At 45.8% G+C, this 19347-nt stretch overlaps 1 protein-coding gene across 4 annotated transcripts in view; it reads right to left on the reverse strand.

Annotated features, from left to right (window-relative positions):
• Nucleotides 1-15763, reverse strand: part of LOC144737678 (uncharacterized) — a 62914-nt gene extending 47151 nt beyond the window's left edge. For 2 of the 4 annotated variants that reach the window (XM_078620500.1, XM_078620501.1), the window contains exons 1-6: nt 15638-15763; nt 11296-11709; nt 6271-6681; nt 5507-5641; nt 3420-3445; nt 1109-1237 (exon numbers count right to left, since the gene is read on the reverse strand). In XM_078620500.1, coding sequence (XP_078476626.1) covers nt 1115-1237; nt 3420-3445; nt 5507-5641; nt 6271-6681; nt 11296-11709; nt 15638-15698 — 1170 coding nt within the window. In that variant the 5' untranslated portion in view covers nt 15699-15763 and the 3' untranslated portion in view covers nt 1109-1114. Of the gene's footprint in view, nt 1-1108; nt 1238-2941; nt 3446-5506; nt 5642-6270; nt 6682-11295; nt 11710-15637 lie in introns of those variants that run through there. The other 2 variants (XM_078620503.1, XM_078620502.1) reach the window with 2 other exon arrangements.
• Nucleotides 15764-19347: the final 3584 nt, after the last annotated feature.

Raw genomic sequence — 19347 nt, forward strand, 5'->3', positions numbered from 1 at the left:
CTTATAGCTGGTTCTGGGAGCTCATATATGGATCCGTTCTATGACCCTTGGCACAGTTTTTCCCCTTGGATAGGTACACCCGCAATTGCTACTCCTGGTCACCATTATTATCGGAGCATGTTCTGTCGCATGTTTTACAACGAGCATGATGTGTGGTTAATGCCAACTCTGATGCCTTGCAATAATAGGCATGTGTGTCCATTGGTGTTGAACATCTTGACAACTCCTGTGGTATTATTGCTGGAAAGGGTATAAATCCCATAATAAAGGTTTTTGAGTTAGATCGTGCACGTTTCAATGCGTCGTAACCCTCCACCTCCCGACACAGCCGGTAAGGTTTGTCACGTAAACAAAATGTGCCAATTAGTTACTTCAGCCCACTACACTACTATACACTACACATTACACTACACTACTATACACTACAATATACACTAGACTACTTTACAATACACTACTATGCGCTACACAACTCTAAACTACACTACTATGCCAGATTTGAAAATCGACCTTCACGTGTGATGATCCAATGCTGGCTTTGATTAATTTATGGCCTTCGATAAGTGAACAGCTTACTGCAGTACACAACTTAAGGCAGGGGTGCCACAGTGGCTAGAATGTGTTAACTACCTCGCCTGGTATACAGGAGATCTTGGGTTCGATCCTGACGCCTGTTGTATATCATCAAGGTGGCTCAGAGATGTTCACTACCTCGCCTCGTGTACAGGAGGTCGCGTAGGTTCGATCCCGACCATGACGCCTGTGTATTTGGAGTTTGCATGCCTTTCTCTCTCCCCGTGGTTGCGTGGATTTTACTCCAGGTCCTCCGGTTTTTTCCTTAGAATCAACATCACCACGCGTTCAGAGTAATTTGGCTGTTGCTATGAATGTTCATGTAATGATGATAAGCGCACTTCGTTGAGCTATCATTTGTGATGGCCACGTTGCTTTTGAAAAAGAGCTACAAAGCTCAGTGGGGCGATTTGTCTATACCAGACAGAGCAATTATGTGTATCCTTGTTCTGTTTACCCAGGCATTTGCTTTGTTGAAAGTAACAAAAAATACTGGAGGCTAGGTAAGGATGCTGTGGTTGTAAACTCACTTTACCCGATTCTAGTGGCTAACTGTTGAGTAAATCACATTCGAGTAAGTATGAAAATTGTTTCTGTCTTCCGATGTGCCAGTTACACGTTCCACCCGCACTGCATCGTACGTGATCGGAGTCTCCCTCACGACCTGTGGAATGGACACACAGAAGTAAATGCTCAAAGCGAGAATAAAAACCGTGGGCATTTTCAACGCTCACCGTACCACGGGCAGAGGTCGGTCAATGCAAGTTCCCTTTAACACTTAGTAGTAGTCGGGCTTTCGCGACCAAAATTATCCATAGAGTTATTTTGGGTTAGATTGCATGGATATAAATGCGACGTTAAACCCGCCACCACCCCGAGACACAGCCAATTAGCAAGGGGTGTGTGTCAAGTAAAAAAAGGGCGGCCAATTCGTTACTAGTTGAGCACTAACCAGTTGCGCGTTGGAGAGTAAACCCACCACAACATCTACAATTCGAGTAGCCATAACGTTTCGCCGGTAATTACAAAAATAACAACAACAAGCAGCAACATCAGGCAGACAGCCACAGTTTTGCGGAAAAATCCTCCTCCTATTTCGGTTTTAAGTGGAGCGGAGGGTGTCAATGTGATGTCGTCACTTGTGAGAACAATCAGGTGATAAGACCAGAGGGGGGACAATTGGTGGGGGTTAATGTATGCATATAAAAACCCTTTGTAATTATTATGGATAAAGCAAGTTGACCTTTATGGGTCCCGAGGTTCGTCACGTTAATGTTCGCCGACTCATTTCGACTTGGCTCTCGAGCGCATTGTTACGCGTGCGCTGGAACAGGATAAAATGAATCCACGACAGAATGAAGGATAATCTATGTTCATGCTTTAGAACCATATATGGAGTAATGGGCCGTGGCTTTGCCCATGTAAGGAATTGTGGAACGAGAATCGTCGTGTTTTTATTGTTTCAATGGTCGATTAAACGGGAATTGACTGATTTTTTACAATATAAAGCTTGATCCGTGCTTGATCCACACTCGAACATTTTTAAATCGTTACAGTGATTTCTGTCTCATGATTTGTGGATCGAAAAAGCCCATATGAGGCCACCCCCTGACGCTGACTGGCTTCCGTCTACATGGACGTAACTTAATTATCATTCATTCTGTCGCGGATTAATTTTATCCTGTTACAGCTCGAATTCACTTCGACGCCTGTAATGTTCAGACAGGCCACGGTGGGGCCACAACGGTTGGAGGGGGGTTGATATAATCACCCCACCTATATAGACAGCGGTTCAGATATTAAGGAGACAGCATTGCCAGAGGAGGAGACATCGGCGTGGCTGAGACGTCACGTTTGAATGGGGCAGAAAGCATTAAGGCACTTTTGGAGTTGAAGACGGCAGCCTTCACGCGCGGCCCACTCTGTTAAGTGAGAAATCATGACTACCGTCGACGTGCCGACTGAACATCGATCATCGATCTCCCGGTCTCCAGAGCAGCAACAGCAACACACTACCACTATCATCACCACTACCAACATTGATCATCGATCTCCCGGTCTCCAGATTACCAACAATAACAACCGCCATTCACCACTAAGTGGCGGTGATGTCACCATGACAACAATAACACACACACTATCACCATCACCACCATTACCACCATCACCTCCACCACGAGTAACATCAATCATCAATCAGCCGGTCTCTATATTAATAACAATAACACACACACTAACACCATCACCACCATCATCATTACCACTACTAATATCAATAATCGACCTCCCTTGTCTCCAAAGCAACAACACACACACTACCACCATCACCACCACCATTACCACCACTACTAACATCGATGATCGATCTTCCAGTCTCCAGAACAACAACACGAGCCACGCCAACGGACCCTCTTCAGGGCCAAACGACGATACACCAGATAGGCCCTGGGACGAGGATCCTCCGACAACATTGAGGGACTCTCACAGGCGAAGTGCGAAAGCCATACCGACTTGCCAGGAAAAGGCGAGACACAAATAATGTTGTCCCCCACCTGGTCGGTCTGTATGGGATCGAGTGTTACCCCTCGCACACAGGTGGGTTTTCTCCGGGCGCTCCGGTATCCTCACGCATATAATCACTCGTTCGTTGGCCGATGAACGAGCCGTCTATATGTGCGACCTCACGACGCATTCGTTCGGCGACCGGAAGCCAATGCGGCTCGGCGGGGACTGGGCGGATGCGGTCGGACCTTGAAGCGCCCATCATGAGGGGCGCCAGAGGAGTTTTGTACACGAGATGCGGGAGTCTGACAAGCAGCATGAGCTCCTCTTCAAAGGATTCTCACCATAGTCAATGACGATCTCTTCAAAGCTGAGAACGAAAGAACAAAAAAAGACATTGCATAGCAAGTCAACTGCGGTCCATTCTCCCGTAACTGCACATATGCGTGTTGTTGTTTTCATAACGGAAATAGGATATACAGATTGATTATCTGGCGTGCGATCATTCAGCTTCTAACTTTATATGGTGGTCCCGAACTGATTCGGCGAAACGGGCAAAACCGCTAGAAAAAGGCTGTAACCCAGTCCAGCAATCGGAACCATGTGCGTGACAAAAAAAGTAGCTATGCTTGATTTCAGTGTCAAATATATATGGAACATTATACACTACATACAACAACTTATGCAATGAACATACTGCAGTCTTCTAGATTGGAGTGGTAAGTACGGTACAGTAAATACAGTAACTTTTAAAAGTAGGATGTTTATTTTGTCTTGATTTTTATTTATGCCAATTTCACATAGTAAACAAATTTAGAACACTAAAAAAACCTTTTACACAGCACCTAAAACATGTCATGCAAGAATGTGCAAAAATGTTCTATTTTAAATAAAGACAATATGGTGATTATGGGGCGTTTTGGAAAATCCGGCGCACCCTTACCCCCCGAAGCCACTGGATAATCTATGATTGACTGCGTAACGTGATCGAGAGACATCTCTGACGCTGGTGCCAGGGTTATTGAGTTTTTGTATCAGCTCCAAGGTTGATTCAAACTCAAGACGGCAGACCGGGGAGAATTGGCTGCCTTCGAGTTCAACATAACAAGGGCTGAAATACAGGACCTGTCCAACGCCATGAGGAGATCATCTGCCATGCAAATCAAGGCGGACTCAGTTGCACGATCGGCCCTGAAGCCTGATTGAGTTACAGCAAAGAAGCATTCGGCCTCAAGACACGACTCCAACTGGGAGGAGGCCACCCTTTCTATAATCTTCCCAAAAAATTTAAGATTGGAAATTGGGTGATAGTCAGCCAGGATATCAACATCCAGACCCGTTTCCTTTAAAAGTTGTCACACTAAAGCCTTTGTCAGTCCCGGTGTAACAGGCCATAGTATACCCACAGGCCGTAATATACCCGGGGTTAAAATGGCCTAGGCTAGATTATACCCAGGTATATCATGGCCTAGGCCAATTTATACTCTGGGGTATATTATGGCCTAGGCCAAATTATGCCCCTCTAGGCCAAATCATACCTGCATGATAGTAATAGTGTTGAGCGATATACACATGAATTCCTAAATTTTTCCAACATTTTATTTAAAACAGTAAACACATAGACTTTGATTGCTTCAACCAGAAAAACTTTAATAATAACCCTAACCCTAAAAATGCTTCCTTTGATCAAACTGAGATTCTTACTTCCATTTATACGCCTTTTAGATATCGATTGAAGTTCGTTGTCGGCTGTTCTCTGTATGGATAATTGCCTTTGAACTTTCACATGGGGCATATTCTGGCCTGGAGGGGTATGGTCTGGCCCAGTCTAGTTTAAACCCCCGGGTATGGTTTAGCCTAGGACACTTTATCCCCCCGGGTATACTCTGGCCTGAGCCACACTATACACGGGTTTAATCGGGGCAGGGGTTATTTTAGCCTGTTACACCGGGAACATTTCTTTTGAGAGGGAAGAGTTGACCAATTCGGTCACCATTGGGATCACTGGCTCAAAGGCCTCCTTAAGAAGACAAGAGGGACAGGGATTTAAATCACACGTGGTCCATTACATCCCCGCAATAGTCTGTATGGCAGGACCAGTAAAAAAGCCTCAAAGACGAGAGGAGCCCTTGAGTCCAAGCAATGCGATTGATCTTATTAGCAAATAAATAATGAAAATCTTTAAATTGCTCTCCAGAAGAAGCAACCTTTATGGACGTAGAGATTGGTGAATCATCCTGTTATTGTGTAATGTGCCATATTTTATTTGGTGTTTAGTGAAGAAACGGGCAAGTTAGTTAAGCTACGAGGTGTCTGACCCACGGCAATTCCCAGGAACCTAACACGACAATCCCCTGCGGGTTTTGCGAGTGAATTCCGTGTAGACAGTTTGTTATTGTTGTTCACCCCTCACATCATCGAAAGCGTTCACCTCTGGCTCGGAGTGCCCTCTGCACAACGCACGCGATGACGGCACCCAGAGAGATGGAGCCGATGGATATCACGGTAACCGTGATGGAAGATGTTGAGTTAGATGCAGTAGTCACATTGTCTTCCATGGAGACATCTGCGCAATGGAGTTCACGTGACATTGTGGTTAGACGACTGGATCTGGACTGCGCAAGGTTGCAACTTCATATCCTGCTTGTGTGACAAATCAGCCGATGGAGGTGTTTTAAGAGACATGGCCAGATTTCTGATCACAATGGAGTTGTTTTTAAGAGACATGGCCAGATTTCTGAAAACAATGCACTTTGAGTGGTGCTAAATCCATGATGTAGCAGAACCAGACTGTATTCGGGAAGACATTGCCAAGAATTGTCACCAGAAATGGCTTCCGTGCCAAGTTTATATTCTGACATTAATAAAAAAAACCTGATCATCGCTCCCCCTACTGGATAACAAGCGATGGGAATTTATATCATATCAAGGACCGAGGATACATGCGTCTACAAGGATATGTTCTTTTTCATTAAACACATGTTATCGAGCATTTAATTTTTGTCTGATGAACGAATTTTCATTTCCTTAGCCATGGCTGATCATAATGAATGCATTGCAATTGACGATTGTCCTCAAGTTGACCCTGTGCGACGTGGCGAACAAAGAGGGCATGGAAATGGAACTTTGAGACGGGTGACTGTGCATCAGAGGGTCGCCTGTGTACACGCAAGCTCGAACGTATGGCCCACGTACCGTCGACGACCAGGAGGGTTCCAAGTTGGTCAGCGTAATTATACTCTCGGTTTCCCTGTTGGTTCATTTTCAACTCTTTGATATGACAGAAGTAGGCATTTGTGTCACTACAGTTCAGGTTGGTAATGTTGATGCTCGCTTCCCCCTTGGTTGGGTCTCCAACCAGTCTCAGTCGATCCTGGAATTTCCCTTCGATGTAGTTATTTGAACTGTTGAATATGAGCAGTCCCTTGTTGACCTCCTGGAGTCTCCACTCCACGTGGACTTGGTTTGAGAGAGAATTAAGCGAGAAGGTGCAGGGCAAGAGGGCAGAGCTGCCCACCATGCCCATGACGAACCTCTCAGTACACATGCTCGCCCTGTAGCTGAAATTGGAGCACTGAAGACTCCCGTCTCCCTCAGAGACTGCACCTGAAAAAGAATGCGAATGAGATTGGTTCTTTGACAGCATGAGTCTGTGATGGAGTGCTAATAGGAGGTAGATTGAGGGTTTGCACTGAGAGCACAATGTACATGGTCCCTGGTAAACTACATGGCTATGAAGGTGGAGTGACATATATTGGGTCACTTTGGCGCCCAGCGCCAGTTACTGATAGAAAGAAGAACTGGATTGTAATTAGCCCTCTCTGCCAGCAGGGTGTGCTTTGCCATGGTAAATGGTCCAGAAGGAGCATGGTTATAGCGGCGGGCAGAGAGAGAGCATGTGAAGACATAGCAGCCCGATTGGCAGGCAAGGGCACGTGACAGGACAGGGTAAGGATGTGGGCCAAAGGTGACAGAAGGGACATGTGATGGAAGGCCCAGAGTCTTCTAGTGAGTTCTAGAAGGGGGCATGGCCGTGGCGGAGCCAGGCCATGCTGAGTGGCATAAAAGGGAGGTCCCAAGGTCCGATCCGGGCTCTTTACTGGAATGGAACCCGCCGTGCTACGTCTCTTCGGTCTTCACGCTCGGCATCGTGGTTCAGGCAGTGTGTTAACTGACCTAATCCGGTTATGTAGTTACCCCGTGGTGGTTACCGCTATATAGTTACCCCGTTGTTACATTTATGTAGTTACCCCATTGTGGTCATACAATAAACGTGTTGCCTCCTAAGTCAAGTGTGTCTCTCAAGTGAACCCACTATATCTGGCAAGCACATTAACCCTTTCCCATTGTGATGACGTACGTTATGTCATCAGTTTTTTTCGATTTAAAGCTTTCGTGACTGCAGGGATTCATCTTCTTGGTTCTTTCGGTAAAGTCACGTAGAAGGGAAGTAATAAAATAATAAAAATAAAACATAATAAAACAATTCTCACGACGTTTCGGCCACAACGCAAGCAGCAGTCCTCAGGCGAAGAATGAAGCACCTCCAAGCTTGGAGCGTATATTTAAGCTGGGTTAGAGGGGGGAAGGTGGGAAGAAGAGCACCTAAACAAAATAATTTGCATATCAAGAGGAATTCAGCATATGGAAAATGCGTAGGAGGTGGGCGGGGGGGGGGGTTCCAAATCAATACTATGTCCGTGCATTATGCAGGATTAGCAGCATCAAAGAGGGGGGGGGAGGGGGGTAGCATTAACAAAGGAAAGGAATGTTAATAGTATCTAGCTGCAGTTACTAAACAACCACGTAAAAAACTAAAGTAAAAACTGCATAACAAACTAAAGTATAAACTACATAGCATCATCAGTATACTTACTATACTCTACAATAAGCTGAGTTACTAACAGTAAGTAATACATAAAAAATTCTACGTTGTAAAAAATTATATAATATGCTTCCATCTAAACTTTATTCTCTTACATCACACGCGTCTATACCGTACGATATACTGCCATAGGCCAACCCAACATTATATTACATACTGTATTGCTATAAACCACCCTATACCTTATACATTTTAATATAACACTATGTATTATTCTACCCACCCTAATGTGTATCGAAATGGTTTATTACGTCCTTCCAGTGATTGCTAAGCCAGAATCCATCTTCTCGGTTAAAATTGTCTCTGTGTTTGTATATGTGGATCGCCTCATGAACGAATCTCTCATGATAGCCAGATGGCTTGCAGAGAACCTCTGTCTTGGAGAAGTCAATGTCATGTGAGCTCACTGAGTTGTAACAGTGATCTGCCACGGCTGAGGTGTTTGTCCTACCGTGTTTCAGGTCAGCTTTATGTTCACGGATGCGGTCTGAGACATGTCGTTTGGTTTCCCCAATGTAACTGCTACCACAGAGGCAACTTAGTTTGTAGACACCAGGGTACTGTATGTCTGGAACCACATCTTTTACAGACGGTACCAGATCACGGATTTTATGTACTGTGTTGAATCGGACCTGGATCTTGTGTTTAATCAGGATTTTGGAGATCTTTTTTGTGACCCCAGCAATGTAGGGTAAGGTGATGGTCTTGAAAGGCTCCTCAACAGGATACTTCTTGATGGTTGGAGTGATGGCTTTGCGGATTGTGTAGTCGGAGTAACCATTAGCCTTAAGCGCTTGGCGTACGTGTTTGAGTTCACTGGAAATGTGTTCATGGTCGGAGATGCATTGGGCTCTATGATATAGAGTCTTGATGAGGGAATTCTTCTGGGATGGATGGTGGTGGGAATCCGGTTTTAGATAAGCATCCGTGTGGGTGGCTTTCCTGTAGACAGAGTGGCTCATTGAACCATCAGGTCTCCTTTTGATTAGGACATCCAAAAAGGGTAGCTTGCCATCATTTTCGACTTCCATGGTGAATCTGATGGCTGGGTGTATGGAATTGATGTGGTCGAGAAATTGGTCTAGAGCAGGCCGGCCATGTGGCCAGATGACAAAAGTGTCGTCTACGTACCTCTTCCATAAGGTCGGGCGTAGAGTGGCAGTCTGGATGGCGTCCGTCTCAAATTTCTCCATGAAGATGTTGGCTACAACCGGAGATAGGGGGGAGCCCATTGGGGTGCCCTCAATTTGCTTGTAGAAGGTTCCATTCCAGGTGAAGTATGTATTGGTTAAGCAGTGTCTCACCAGGGGGGGTACCCCAGCATTCAGTCCTTGATGAACCAAGTCTTCAATGATTGCGATGGTGTCAGGCACAGGCACCTTGGTGAACAAGGAAACCACATCAAAACTGACAAGCAGGTCGTCTGGGGACAGGGCAATCCCCTTGATTGTCGATACCAGGTCAGTAGAGTTTAGTACTGCAGAGGTGGTTTTTCCAGTGAAAGGCCGTAGGATTTCGGACAAAAAACGAGCCAGTTTGTAAGTGGGGGAGTTGATAGTAGAGACAATGGGACGAAGAGGTGTATCTTCTTTATGTATCTTTGGCAAGCCGTACAATCTTGGTGGCCTGGCTGCAGAAGGTTTCATCGAGAACTGTTTGGTCTGATCAATTAATGCGGTTGAAGCAGAAATGATGTTGTTGGTTTTGGAGACGAGGCTGTTGGTGGGGTCTCTTTTTATTTTTGTATAGCTGCCATCGTTGAGTAGTTCTTGAATTTTGTTGTTGTATTCTATTTTGTCCATCATCAGTTTTTCTTCTGATTCCGTAACAGAAGATGTACTGAGGTTCCCACAAGGCCATGCAGTGGAGGGTTGTGTTCTGGGGGTATGTTCACACAGGAATTTCCTGATATGATGGTGTTGAGTTTGGTCACGTGACCAGGAAGTTACGAGTTAAGGGTCTCTAAGTCATAAGGCCAGGCAAGGGCGTCAGCCATTACAATGAGTACAAAATGGAGGCACAATTAGCGTCTCAGTCAAGACGGGTGCATCTGTCCATTGCGGGACTTTAAGAAGCATTGTCTGTAAGTTCGTTTATGTTCTTATAATACCGGTGTAATGACAGTGTGGAGCGATAGTGGGACAGTGTGGCTCCCTGGGACCATGGTTACTAATGGATGAGCTAATGAAGATTAATGAGAGAAGAGCCAATGGCGGGGAAGGACGAGCTAATGAGGATAATGAGACGGGAGCCAATGGCGGGGAAGGACAAGCTAATGAGGATAATGAGTCGGGAGCCAATGGCAGGGAAGTGTGAGAAGGGCGGTGGGAGGCAGGGCCAGGTGCGGTGAGGAGGATTGAGACATAGGGCGTGGCCGGACTGGGCGAGGATAAATCGCAGCGCGAGTGGAGGCTTGGGGCTGCTTGGTGTGGGGAACTGCCGTCATCGTCACCTGGGATCGGGCTGTCTCCATTGCCTGCAAGTTGTCTGGAGCTTGGAAGCTAGATTGTCTCCGAGTAGGGTTGTTTCGTCACCTCAGTGTACGAAGTCATTCGTGTTACGTGTTGAGTTGTTATTGGACTTTATTCTTGATAAACATACAAAAGACAAGACTGAGAGCTACATTACACTGGGCATGCTGTTATAATGTTAGGATTGCCGTTATAACGCTGTAAATGCCTTTATAATGATGTTAAATTGTTAAGATGAATATGGGGCCTAGATAACAACGAAGCCTGCCATGATTGTGAATGTTATTTGTAGTTGCATAATTCGAGCCAAACTAATGCCCATGTGGCTGTAATGCATTCTTAAGTGCAAGGATATGGAAGTATCTCATCCACAGTTCAGTGTTATATGCAGCACTGTACATTTAGGCTGCAGTATGGTGATTACACAAAATGACCTGATTTAACACAGTAGCTATTATCTTGTTGTATAGCTATTCAGTGCTAATGTAGGTGCCTGATCCATCCAGGACCTATTGTTGAGTTTCATGTTATCTAAGACAATGTTATGATGCTGCAATGTTCATTCATTGTATTGATGTTGCAAGTATTAACAAATGCTGTATTTGTGCTGTGCTTTTCCATCAGTTTTACCTCGTTTCATTCATTAAATACGTTGAAGACAGATGTTCACCCTGGCTCTGAAGGTTTATTGAATGAGAGGTTAACTACTCGGATAGTGGTGCAATGCAGCGCACAGCAAGGCCGAGACAACTCGTGATGATTTTCCTAAAGCTAGCCCTGCACGTGTCATTGCCGCAATGGAGAGGCAGGGGTCCTGAAATATTTGTTACCTGAACCGGATCTCAATACCGAGACAACATGTACCTTGGACGAGCAGGTGGGTTCCATGATGACCATAGTAATTATATTCTTTGATTCTTTGTTCACTCATATCCCACTCTTTGATTCGGCAGAAGTAGGTGTTTATGTCCGCACGTTTCAGGTTGATGATGCTGATGTTTGCCTCACCCTTGCCTGGGTCTCCCAGCAGTCTGAGTCGTTCCCTGAAATTGTCGGCAGTATAATTGTTATTCGAACTGTTGAATATGACTGCTCCATTATTGACCTCCTTGAGTCTCCACTCCACACTGACTTGGTTCAAGGGAGAACGAAGCGAGAAGGTGCAGGGCAGGAGCACAGAGCGGCCAACCACACTCATGACGGACCTCTTGGTACACACGCTCGCCGTGGAACCGAATTTGGAGCAGAGAAGACGCTCGTCTTCCTCAGAGGCTGCACCTGAAAAGGATGCGGACAGGGATTAGTGAAGTGACTGGTCCGGCAACGCCTGTGATGCAGTGATTATAGGAGGTGGGGTTGGATGATCGACCGGAGATGATACCACGCATGGTTATCACGTTTAATTTACATGACTGTTCGACTCGCTTCCAGAGCTGCTAGCAGATCTCTCAACTGACTCATTGTTGAGTCATCACATAGATCGTTCTATGCTCTGCGCATCACTGAGTTGGCTCAGGACCTCCGTGCTCTGTGGTGTGTCGTGAAGGGTCCTGCTGCACTCCAACCACCCATCAACATCAAAGCGGTCTTTGCGCAGTACAGGGAGTCCTCTACTTACAAAAATTTAACTTAAGAACTAAAGCTGCCCGTATGTCCAGTTGCCTGTTTGGACCAAGAATCGGTAGTTCTATAGGAGCTTATACAACTTCTAAAGGCATTCCCCGTGTTTAGTGTCTATGCCATACAACATGTTTAGAATCGCACAAATCGACTTACAAACAGATCACTGGAACCTAACTCGTTTGTAAGAAGAGCAGTCACTGTATTTGCATCGTTCTTCAATAAAAAGTGACAATCGAGACAGCAGTTTCTAAAACTCTTTGGTTCTTTCGGTAAAGTCACGTAGGTATAAAATAAAATAAATTGAATCACGACGTTTCGGGCGCAACACAAGTGCCCGTCATCAGGTGGAAGCACCCAAAGCAATAAACAATTGCTAAAATGGGCAAAAGTAGGCTGCTTGTGACACGAGGCTATATATACGTAAGAGGGGGGGGGGGAGCCAGGGAGGAGAGATAAAGAGGGTGGTGGTGTGGGGTAGGGAGAGTGGCGAAGTTCAAGTTGCACCCGAGCCCGAGTACAACACAATGCCGGGGCTTTGAAGTGCAAGCTCCAACCCGAGCACGACAAAATGTCGGGTCAGGGAAGTGAGCGGGACTGGAGGGTATGAGGCTGAAGAGACTGGAGATGCAGATACGAAGGCAAACTATAAAGTAGTAAAGGTTTTACCTGGTTACTAACATCCTTGAAGGCAATGCATTCCCTCGGTCTGCCATCTGAGTTTGATCAACCTCGAACCAATGCAAAACTCGATAACCCTGGCACCAACGTTGTTTGCAGAGCTGCTGATATTCATCATACGGTAGCCAAATTAGACATCGCCACTTGACTACATTCTGCACATTAATTCTCACATTACGCTCAGATGGGCTCGCACCGCCGATTGTTCACATTGCAAATGTTTCCTTCAGCGAGGGCTGTTTCCCAGACCATATCAGAATGGTGCAGGTAACACCGCTCCTGAAAAAAATAGCTGAAGCCATAGTGAACCCACAACCTATCGCCCGGACACAAACCAGAGCACGATTTTAAAGGTCATAGAGCGCCTATGGTTAAAGTGTTTACTTCCCCAGGTCACTGCAATAGGCAGATCTAACCCATTGCAGTCGTCGTACCGGATGTTCCACAGCACTGAGATGGCACTACTAAAGATCACTAATGACCTCTACAAGATCACGGATGACAGGTTGGTTGGACTCGATGTTTCCGCCTTTCACACCATTGACCATGAGATACTCATTGGGTGGCTAAGGTCAATGTTTTATGTATTGGGTACACCACTGGGGTGGATTTAGTTATACCCGCATGGTCGATCACAGTTCGTCAAGTGGGGGACGAACAGTCATCACCTATGCCATGCCGAGTACCACAGCGGTCCGTCCTCAGGCCCTTCCTGTTTTCAAGATACGTCTCTCCGATCGCCGATGTCATCTCGTCACATGCCATCAAGTTCCATAAATTTGCTGACGATGCAAAATTGTAAATGTCAGTGAAGTCAAAGTACGATATGGAGAGCCTCTGTAACCTTGAACATCCTTGCAAGCGGCGCACGTGTGGTTAGCGCGAAAGAAAATGCTGCTTAATCCAGAAAAATCTGAGGTTCTGCTGATTGCACTCAGGCTCAGGCTAAAACAATTGTGGGAGGATCAGATGTGGGTGGTCGCAGACTCCAGGATTCAGTTTTCTACTCATATAAAGAGTGTCGGCACCATACTCGAACAGAATGTCGTTTGATCACCACGTGCAACAACATAGTAAGGTCCTGCAATTTCCATATCAGGGCTCTATGGCACATTCGATAACTACTGAGTTATAACATAGCCAACACGGTGGCGTGTAGCATAGTATTTACAAGGATTTATTATTGCAACTCACTACTCTCACGAGACGTCTGGAACAAAACATTAACAAAGTGCAGAGTGTACAACATTCTTTGGCACGTGTCGTGACGGGCATTGCAAGATCCGACAAAGTTCGTCCAGTGGTCGCCGAGCTGCATTGGCTTCGGTTGCTGAACTAATACATTGTAAGGTCGTTCTCACTACAAACAAGGTGCTTGCCACAAATGAACCACAACACCTTACTAATCTCGTCAAGGCACATAAATGATCACGCAAACTCCGGTCATCATCGCAGGTACCATATAGCAGTCACTGCTGATGTAAGCCATGGCCTGGAATTAAACTCGGGTAACCTGGTTCATAACAAAGTGCTATGCATAGCTATAAACATCTGTACAGTCAGTGTGGGAAGGCAGGTTACTGAAAGGACAAAGCATAAAAAACATTGCAATCAGCATTTTCCACTAGCATATATATTCACATTTCCTGGAGAAGCTAGGTCACTGAGATGAACATCAGTGACATGCAAAAGTTAGCTACAAAACCAAAATGAGGGTGGTGGGAAAGTTTTTAAGAGCGGACATGTAAAGGTCGAATGTCAACTGCAAAAGTTACGAAAGAAAGTGGTGGCGATGTGTCGTATCATGAACAACACTGGACGCAATGACCTCCAGAAATTGCGTCCATCTCGCCATCGCATGGCATCAGGGTTGCTAGGAGATGTTAACTACCTCGCCTGGCATACAGGAGGTCGTGGGTTTGATCCCGACCCTGACACCTGCTGTATATTTTAAGTTTTCATGTTCTCTCTCCCCGTGGTCGCGTGGATTTTTCGTCGGGTCCTTCAGTTTTTTCCTCCACATTTATAATCAACACGCATTTAGAGTATTTGGCTGCTGCTATAAATGTCCACATGATGAACCCACTTTGTTGAGCTATAATTTGTGGTAACCAGGTCGCTTATGAAAAAATAACTACATAGTTTGGTGACCTTGTAAAATAAAACTAATATTTTAGCTTTAAGTTCATCAGGTCGCACTCATTACACTCAAAGTGCTTGCCACAAATGAACCTCAATGCCTTTACTGATATCGTCCAGGAGCATAGACCATCATCACACAAACTCCGCTCATCCTCGCAGCAGCGGCTTTTAGTTAACCATAAAACAAAGACGGTCACCGCATGGTGCGCTTTCCGATGCATTTCTCCGAGCGTCTTGTACGCCCTTCCCTCCGATATTTGGAAGCCACTGGGAGCTATGAACTTTTCAATCATCTAGGTTGAAAACTCTTTTTTTAAATGATTGTTGTGTTAAGTTTGTTTTCCTTCCCCCGCACCTCTGATTATCTACGGTGTGAAATAAGTTCAACATACATACATACAAAATGGTGGTGATGGTGGTGATGATGCGGCCAATCATGTCGAAATTCCCAGCAGCAAAATACTCTAAACGCATGTTTCTAAATGTGGAGGGAAAACCCGGAGGACCCGGAGAAAAATGCACACGGCCAGGGTTGGAATTGAACATACCAAGGGAGGGAGTTAAATTCCCCTAGCTACCATGGCGCCCATAAAGCATCTGTCGTCCGACTTGGCAAGGCAAATCGTACAATGATAAATACACCGTCCGGTAAGGCGTCTTGAGATGTGGTTGAAGTCAATCCCTACGTAGCACGCACACCCACACACACATGCGTGCGTGTGTACACGACTGTGTGCTTGTGTGAACCGTGGGAATCACTCACCACGTGCCCCGTTCACCCAGAGCCCCAGCACCAAACACGCACGAGCGACGAGAGCGACCATCTCGGACTCGCACTCAAAATCTTGTGCCGTCTTTGCCCAGGATAAGGGCCGATTTTATACCACGGGGGTGGGTGACGGTGGTGGGGGGGTGACGGTGGGGGTGGTGGTGACGGTTGGGGTGGTGGTGACTGTGGGGGGGGGGGGGGTGACGGGGGGGGGGGGTGACGGTGGGGGGGCCTCAAGATCAGCCAGCCACTGAGGGAGGGGCGACGTGGCAGGGGCTCCACACTAACCACTCCAACAAAGTGAGAAGCTAGAACGGTGTCGTCATATTTTAATCTGCTCCAGCTGTTGAGTCACACACACGTAGGGGGTGGGTGATTAGCAGAGGTCGCAAACGGGTTTTGATTCCTTACCCGTACCCGTACCCGACCGCACCAGGGTCGCAAACGGGTACCCGTACCCGTATCCTACCCGATACCTGGCTACCCGTACCCGGACGGGTATCGGGTAGGGTACGGGTACCCGATTGCGACCTCTGGGATGAAGCCATGTTGCAGGCGCGGGTGGGTTGATTCTAGGAACTTGAATTGTGAGAAGAGACAAGACGTTGGGAAATGAGTGACAAACGGTGACTCACCAGTGACTCACTGCCTACCCGTACCCGTACCCGGCCGCACCAGGGTCGCAAACGGGTACCCGTACCCGTACCCGGCTGGGTACGGGTAGCCGGGTATCGGGTAGGGTACGGGTATCGGGTACCCAGTTGCGACCTCTGGTGATTAGCACCACACCCCTGGCTGCCTTTGTCTTCCCAGCAACGAGTATACATCATCGCACCAGGTACTAGCTTGAGGCCGAGTCGACCTAGGGGAGGCCCAGGATCGGTTACGATAATGGCAACTGGTGTTGTCCACGAGTGGGAATCGAGTATACTGTGTATCGATGTATTTAAAAATGCATCTTGTCTAATAATACGCTAAGAAACTTTTTTCCCCGTAACATTCTGCCCCTCTGGTTGGCTGCTTTGTCGTGGTGACGTCACGCACCACAACCAAACGGCGCGCGCGACTCATCGCCATATTGTTTTACTTAGCACCGTCACACAGGCTGGGTGGCTGCTTCCTGACCGTCGCCTCTCCTATAAATTTGCCTGCAAACGTGACGATACAAACCTCCAATAATAAAATACCCGTGCACAAGTTAATAATCCTGTGCTGCAAAATGCACCATTATCTGCAACTCGCCGTCAAAACGCTTTAATGGGCTATACTCTTAGTTCTTTCGGTAAAATCACGTAGGTAAAAAATGAAATTAAAATTAATAAAAATAAAACAATAAAATCACGACGTTTCGGAGGCAACACAAGTCTCCGTCATCAGGTGGGACCGTCACAGCCAGATTTGCTGCATCAAGTGAGGGAGGGATTCAAGATGCAAGCTCTTAAGTACCAGTTAAGGGGGGGAGGAGAGGGGGAGGGGCTTATCAGAATGTGGTAGCCAATGAATGGAACGTATCAGGAGGGGGGGGCGGGGCTAAAAGAGGGACGGGGTATTCGTGGTCGTGGATGTGTTTGTGCGCAAGTCACTGTGGATGTACATAAGAGAAAAGGAACGAAAATGCCCATGTTTATACCAGTGTTGGCTGACAATAAAGAGAGTACTGTTAAACGCTAGGGATGTTAACACTCGGTAAAGTAAAATAGTGCCTATCAGATAAGATGGTTCAAAAATGTGTAATTAAATCTTTTTTGCATGGTTGATAACATCTTTCCAATGATTACTAAGTTTGTACCCATCATCACGGTTGAAATTATGTCTCTGTTTGTATATCTGAATGGTTTCGTGTACAAACCTTTGATGGTAGCCAGAGGGTTTGCAGAGCAACTTAGTCTCGGAGAAAACAATCTCATGAGAGCCCACCTCGTTGTAGCAATGATCGGCAATGGCGGAAGACTCAATTTTGCCGTGTTTCAAATCTGACTTGTGCTCACGGACACGATCAGAGACATGACGTTTCGTTTCCCCAATGTAACAGTCACCACAGCTGCAACTCAGTTTATAGACTCCAGGGGATTGTTTTTCCGAGACTAAGGTGCTCTGCAAACCCTCTGGCTACCATCAAAGGTTTGTACACGAAGCCATTCAGATATACAAACACAGACATAATTTCAACCGTGATGATGGGTACAAATTTAGTAATCATTGGAAAGATTCTTTGGTTCTTTCGGTAAAGTCACGTATAAAGATAAAATAATAAATTAAATAATAGCATACTACGACGTTTCGATTGCAACACAAGCAATCATCATCAGGTATAAAAGAAATAGCAACAAAAATATAACCAGAAAACTATAGACAGACATATAAGCAGACAGATATCACAAAGATACACAGAGAGAGAGCACGCATTGGCACAAAGCGAGAGATCGTCTCTGTGGCGAGGCCTTAAATTGAGAGAGGGGGGCGGGGGTAGAGAGAGGGAGGGGGCAGAGAAAAATGTTGCATGTCAATGAGTAGGGCGACTTGTGGTATGGTGCGCAAGCTTGAAAATTAGGAGAACGGGAGAAAGACACACTAAAATTAAATAACCTAGCAAAATATCGAAATGTAATATAATGCAACACAGAGAGTCGGTGATATATGTCTGCTTATATGTCTGTCTATAGTTTTCTGGTTAGATTTGTGTTGCTATTTATTTTATACCTAATGATGATTGCTTGTGTTGCAATCGAAACGTCGTAGTATTGTATTATTTAATTTATTATTTTATCTTTATACGTGACTTTACCGAAAGAACCAAAGAGTAATTCCTGCAGTCACGAAAGCTCCAAATTAACATTGGAAAGATGTTATCAACCATGCAAAAAAGATTTAATTACACATTTTTGGACCATCTTATCTGACAGGCACTATTTTACTTTACCGAGTGTTAACATCCCTAGCGTTTAACAGTACTCTCTTTATTGTCAGCCAACACTGGTATAAACATGGGCATTTTTGTTCTAGATTTGAAGCTTTCGTGACTGCAAGGATTCATATTCTTAGGTTTTTTCGGTAAAGTCACGTAGGTAAAACATCAAAATTAATAAAAATAAAATAAAACAAAAATCACGACGTTTCGGAGGCAACACAAGTCTCCGTCATCAGGTGGGACCGTCACAGCCAGATTAGCTGCGTCAAGTGAGGCAATGATTCAAGATGTAATCCCTTAACAAGCAAGTTGAGGGGGAGGAGAGGGGGGGGAGCTAATCAGAATGTGGTAACCAATGAATGGAACGTATCGGGAAGGAGGGGGGGCGGGGCTCAAAGACGGCAAGGGGTGCCAACGTACAACGCATCGGGAGGGGGAGGGGGGGGGCGGGGCCAAAACTGTGCAACGCATCGGGAGGGGGAGGGGGCGGGACCAAAGAGTGCACGACGGCATCGACGCTGTTGCTGTTGCACAACGCCAACGCATAGGACAGAGAGGGGGAGGGGAGGCCTGATACACATGATAGAAAAGAACAACAATGCCCATGTTTATACCAATGCTGGCTGAACAATGAAGAGAGTACTGTTAAATACTGGGGATGTTAACACTCGGTAAAGTAAAGTAAGATAGTGCCTATCAGATAAGATGGTCCAAAAAAGTGTAATTAAGTCTTTTTTGCGTGGTTAATAACATCTTTCCAATGATTACTAAGTTTGTACCCATCATCACGGTTGAA

Source organism: Lampetra planeri, chromosome 72 (assembly GCF_965212315.1).
Source record: "Lampetra planeri chromosome 72, kcLamPlan1.2.h2, whole genome shotgun sequence".
Classification (NCBI taxonomy): domain Eukaryota; kingdom Metazoa; phylum Chordata; class Hyperoartia; order Petromyzontiformes; family Petromyzontidae; genus Lampetra; species Lampetra planeri.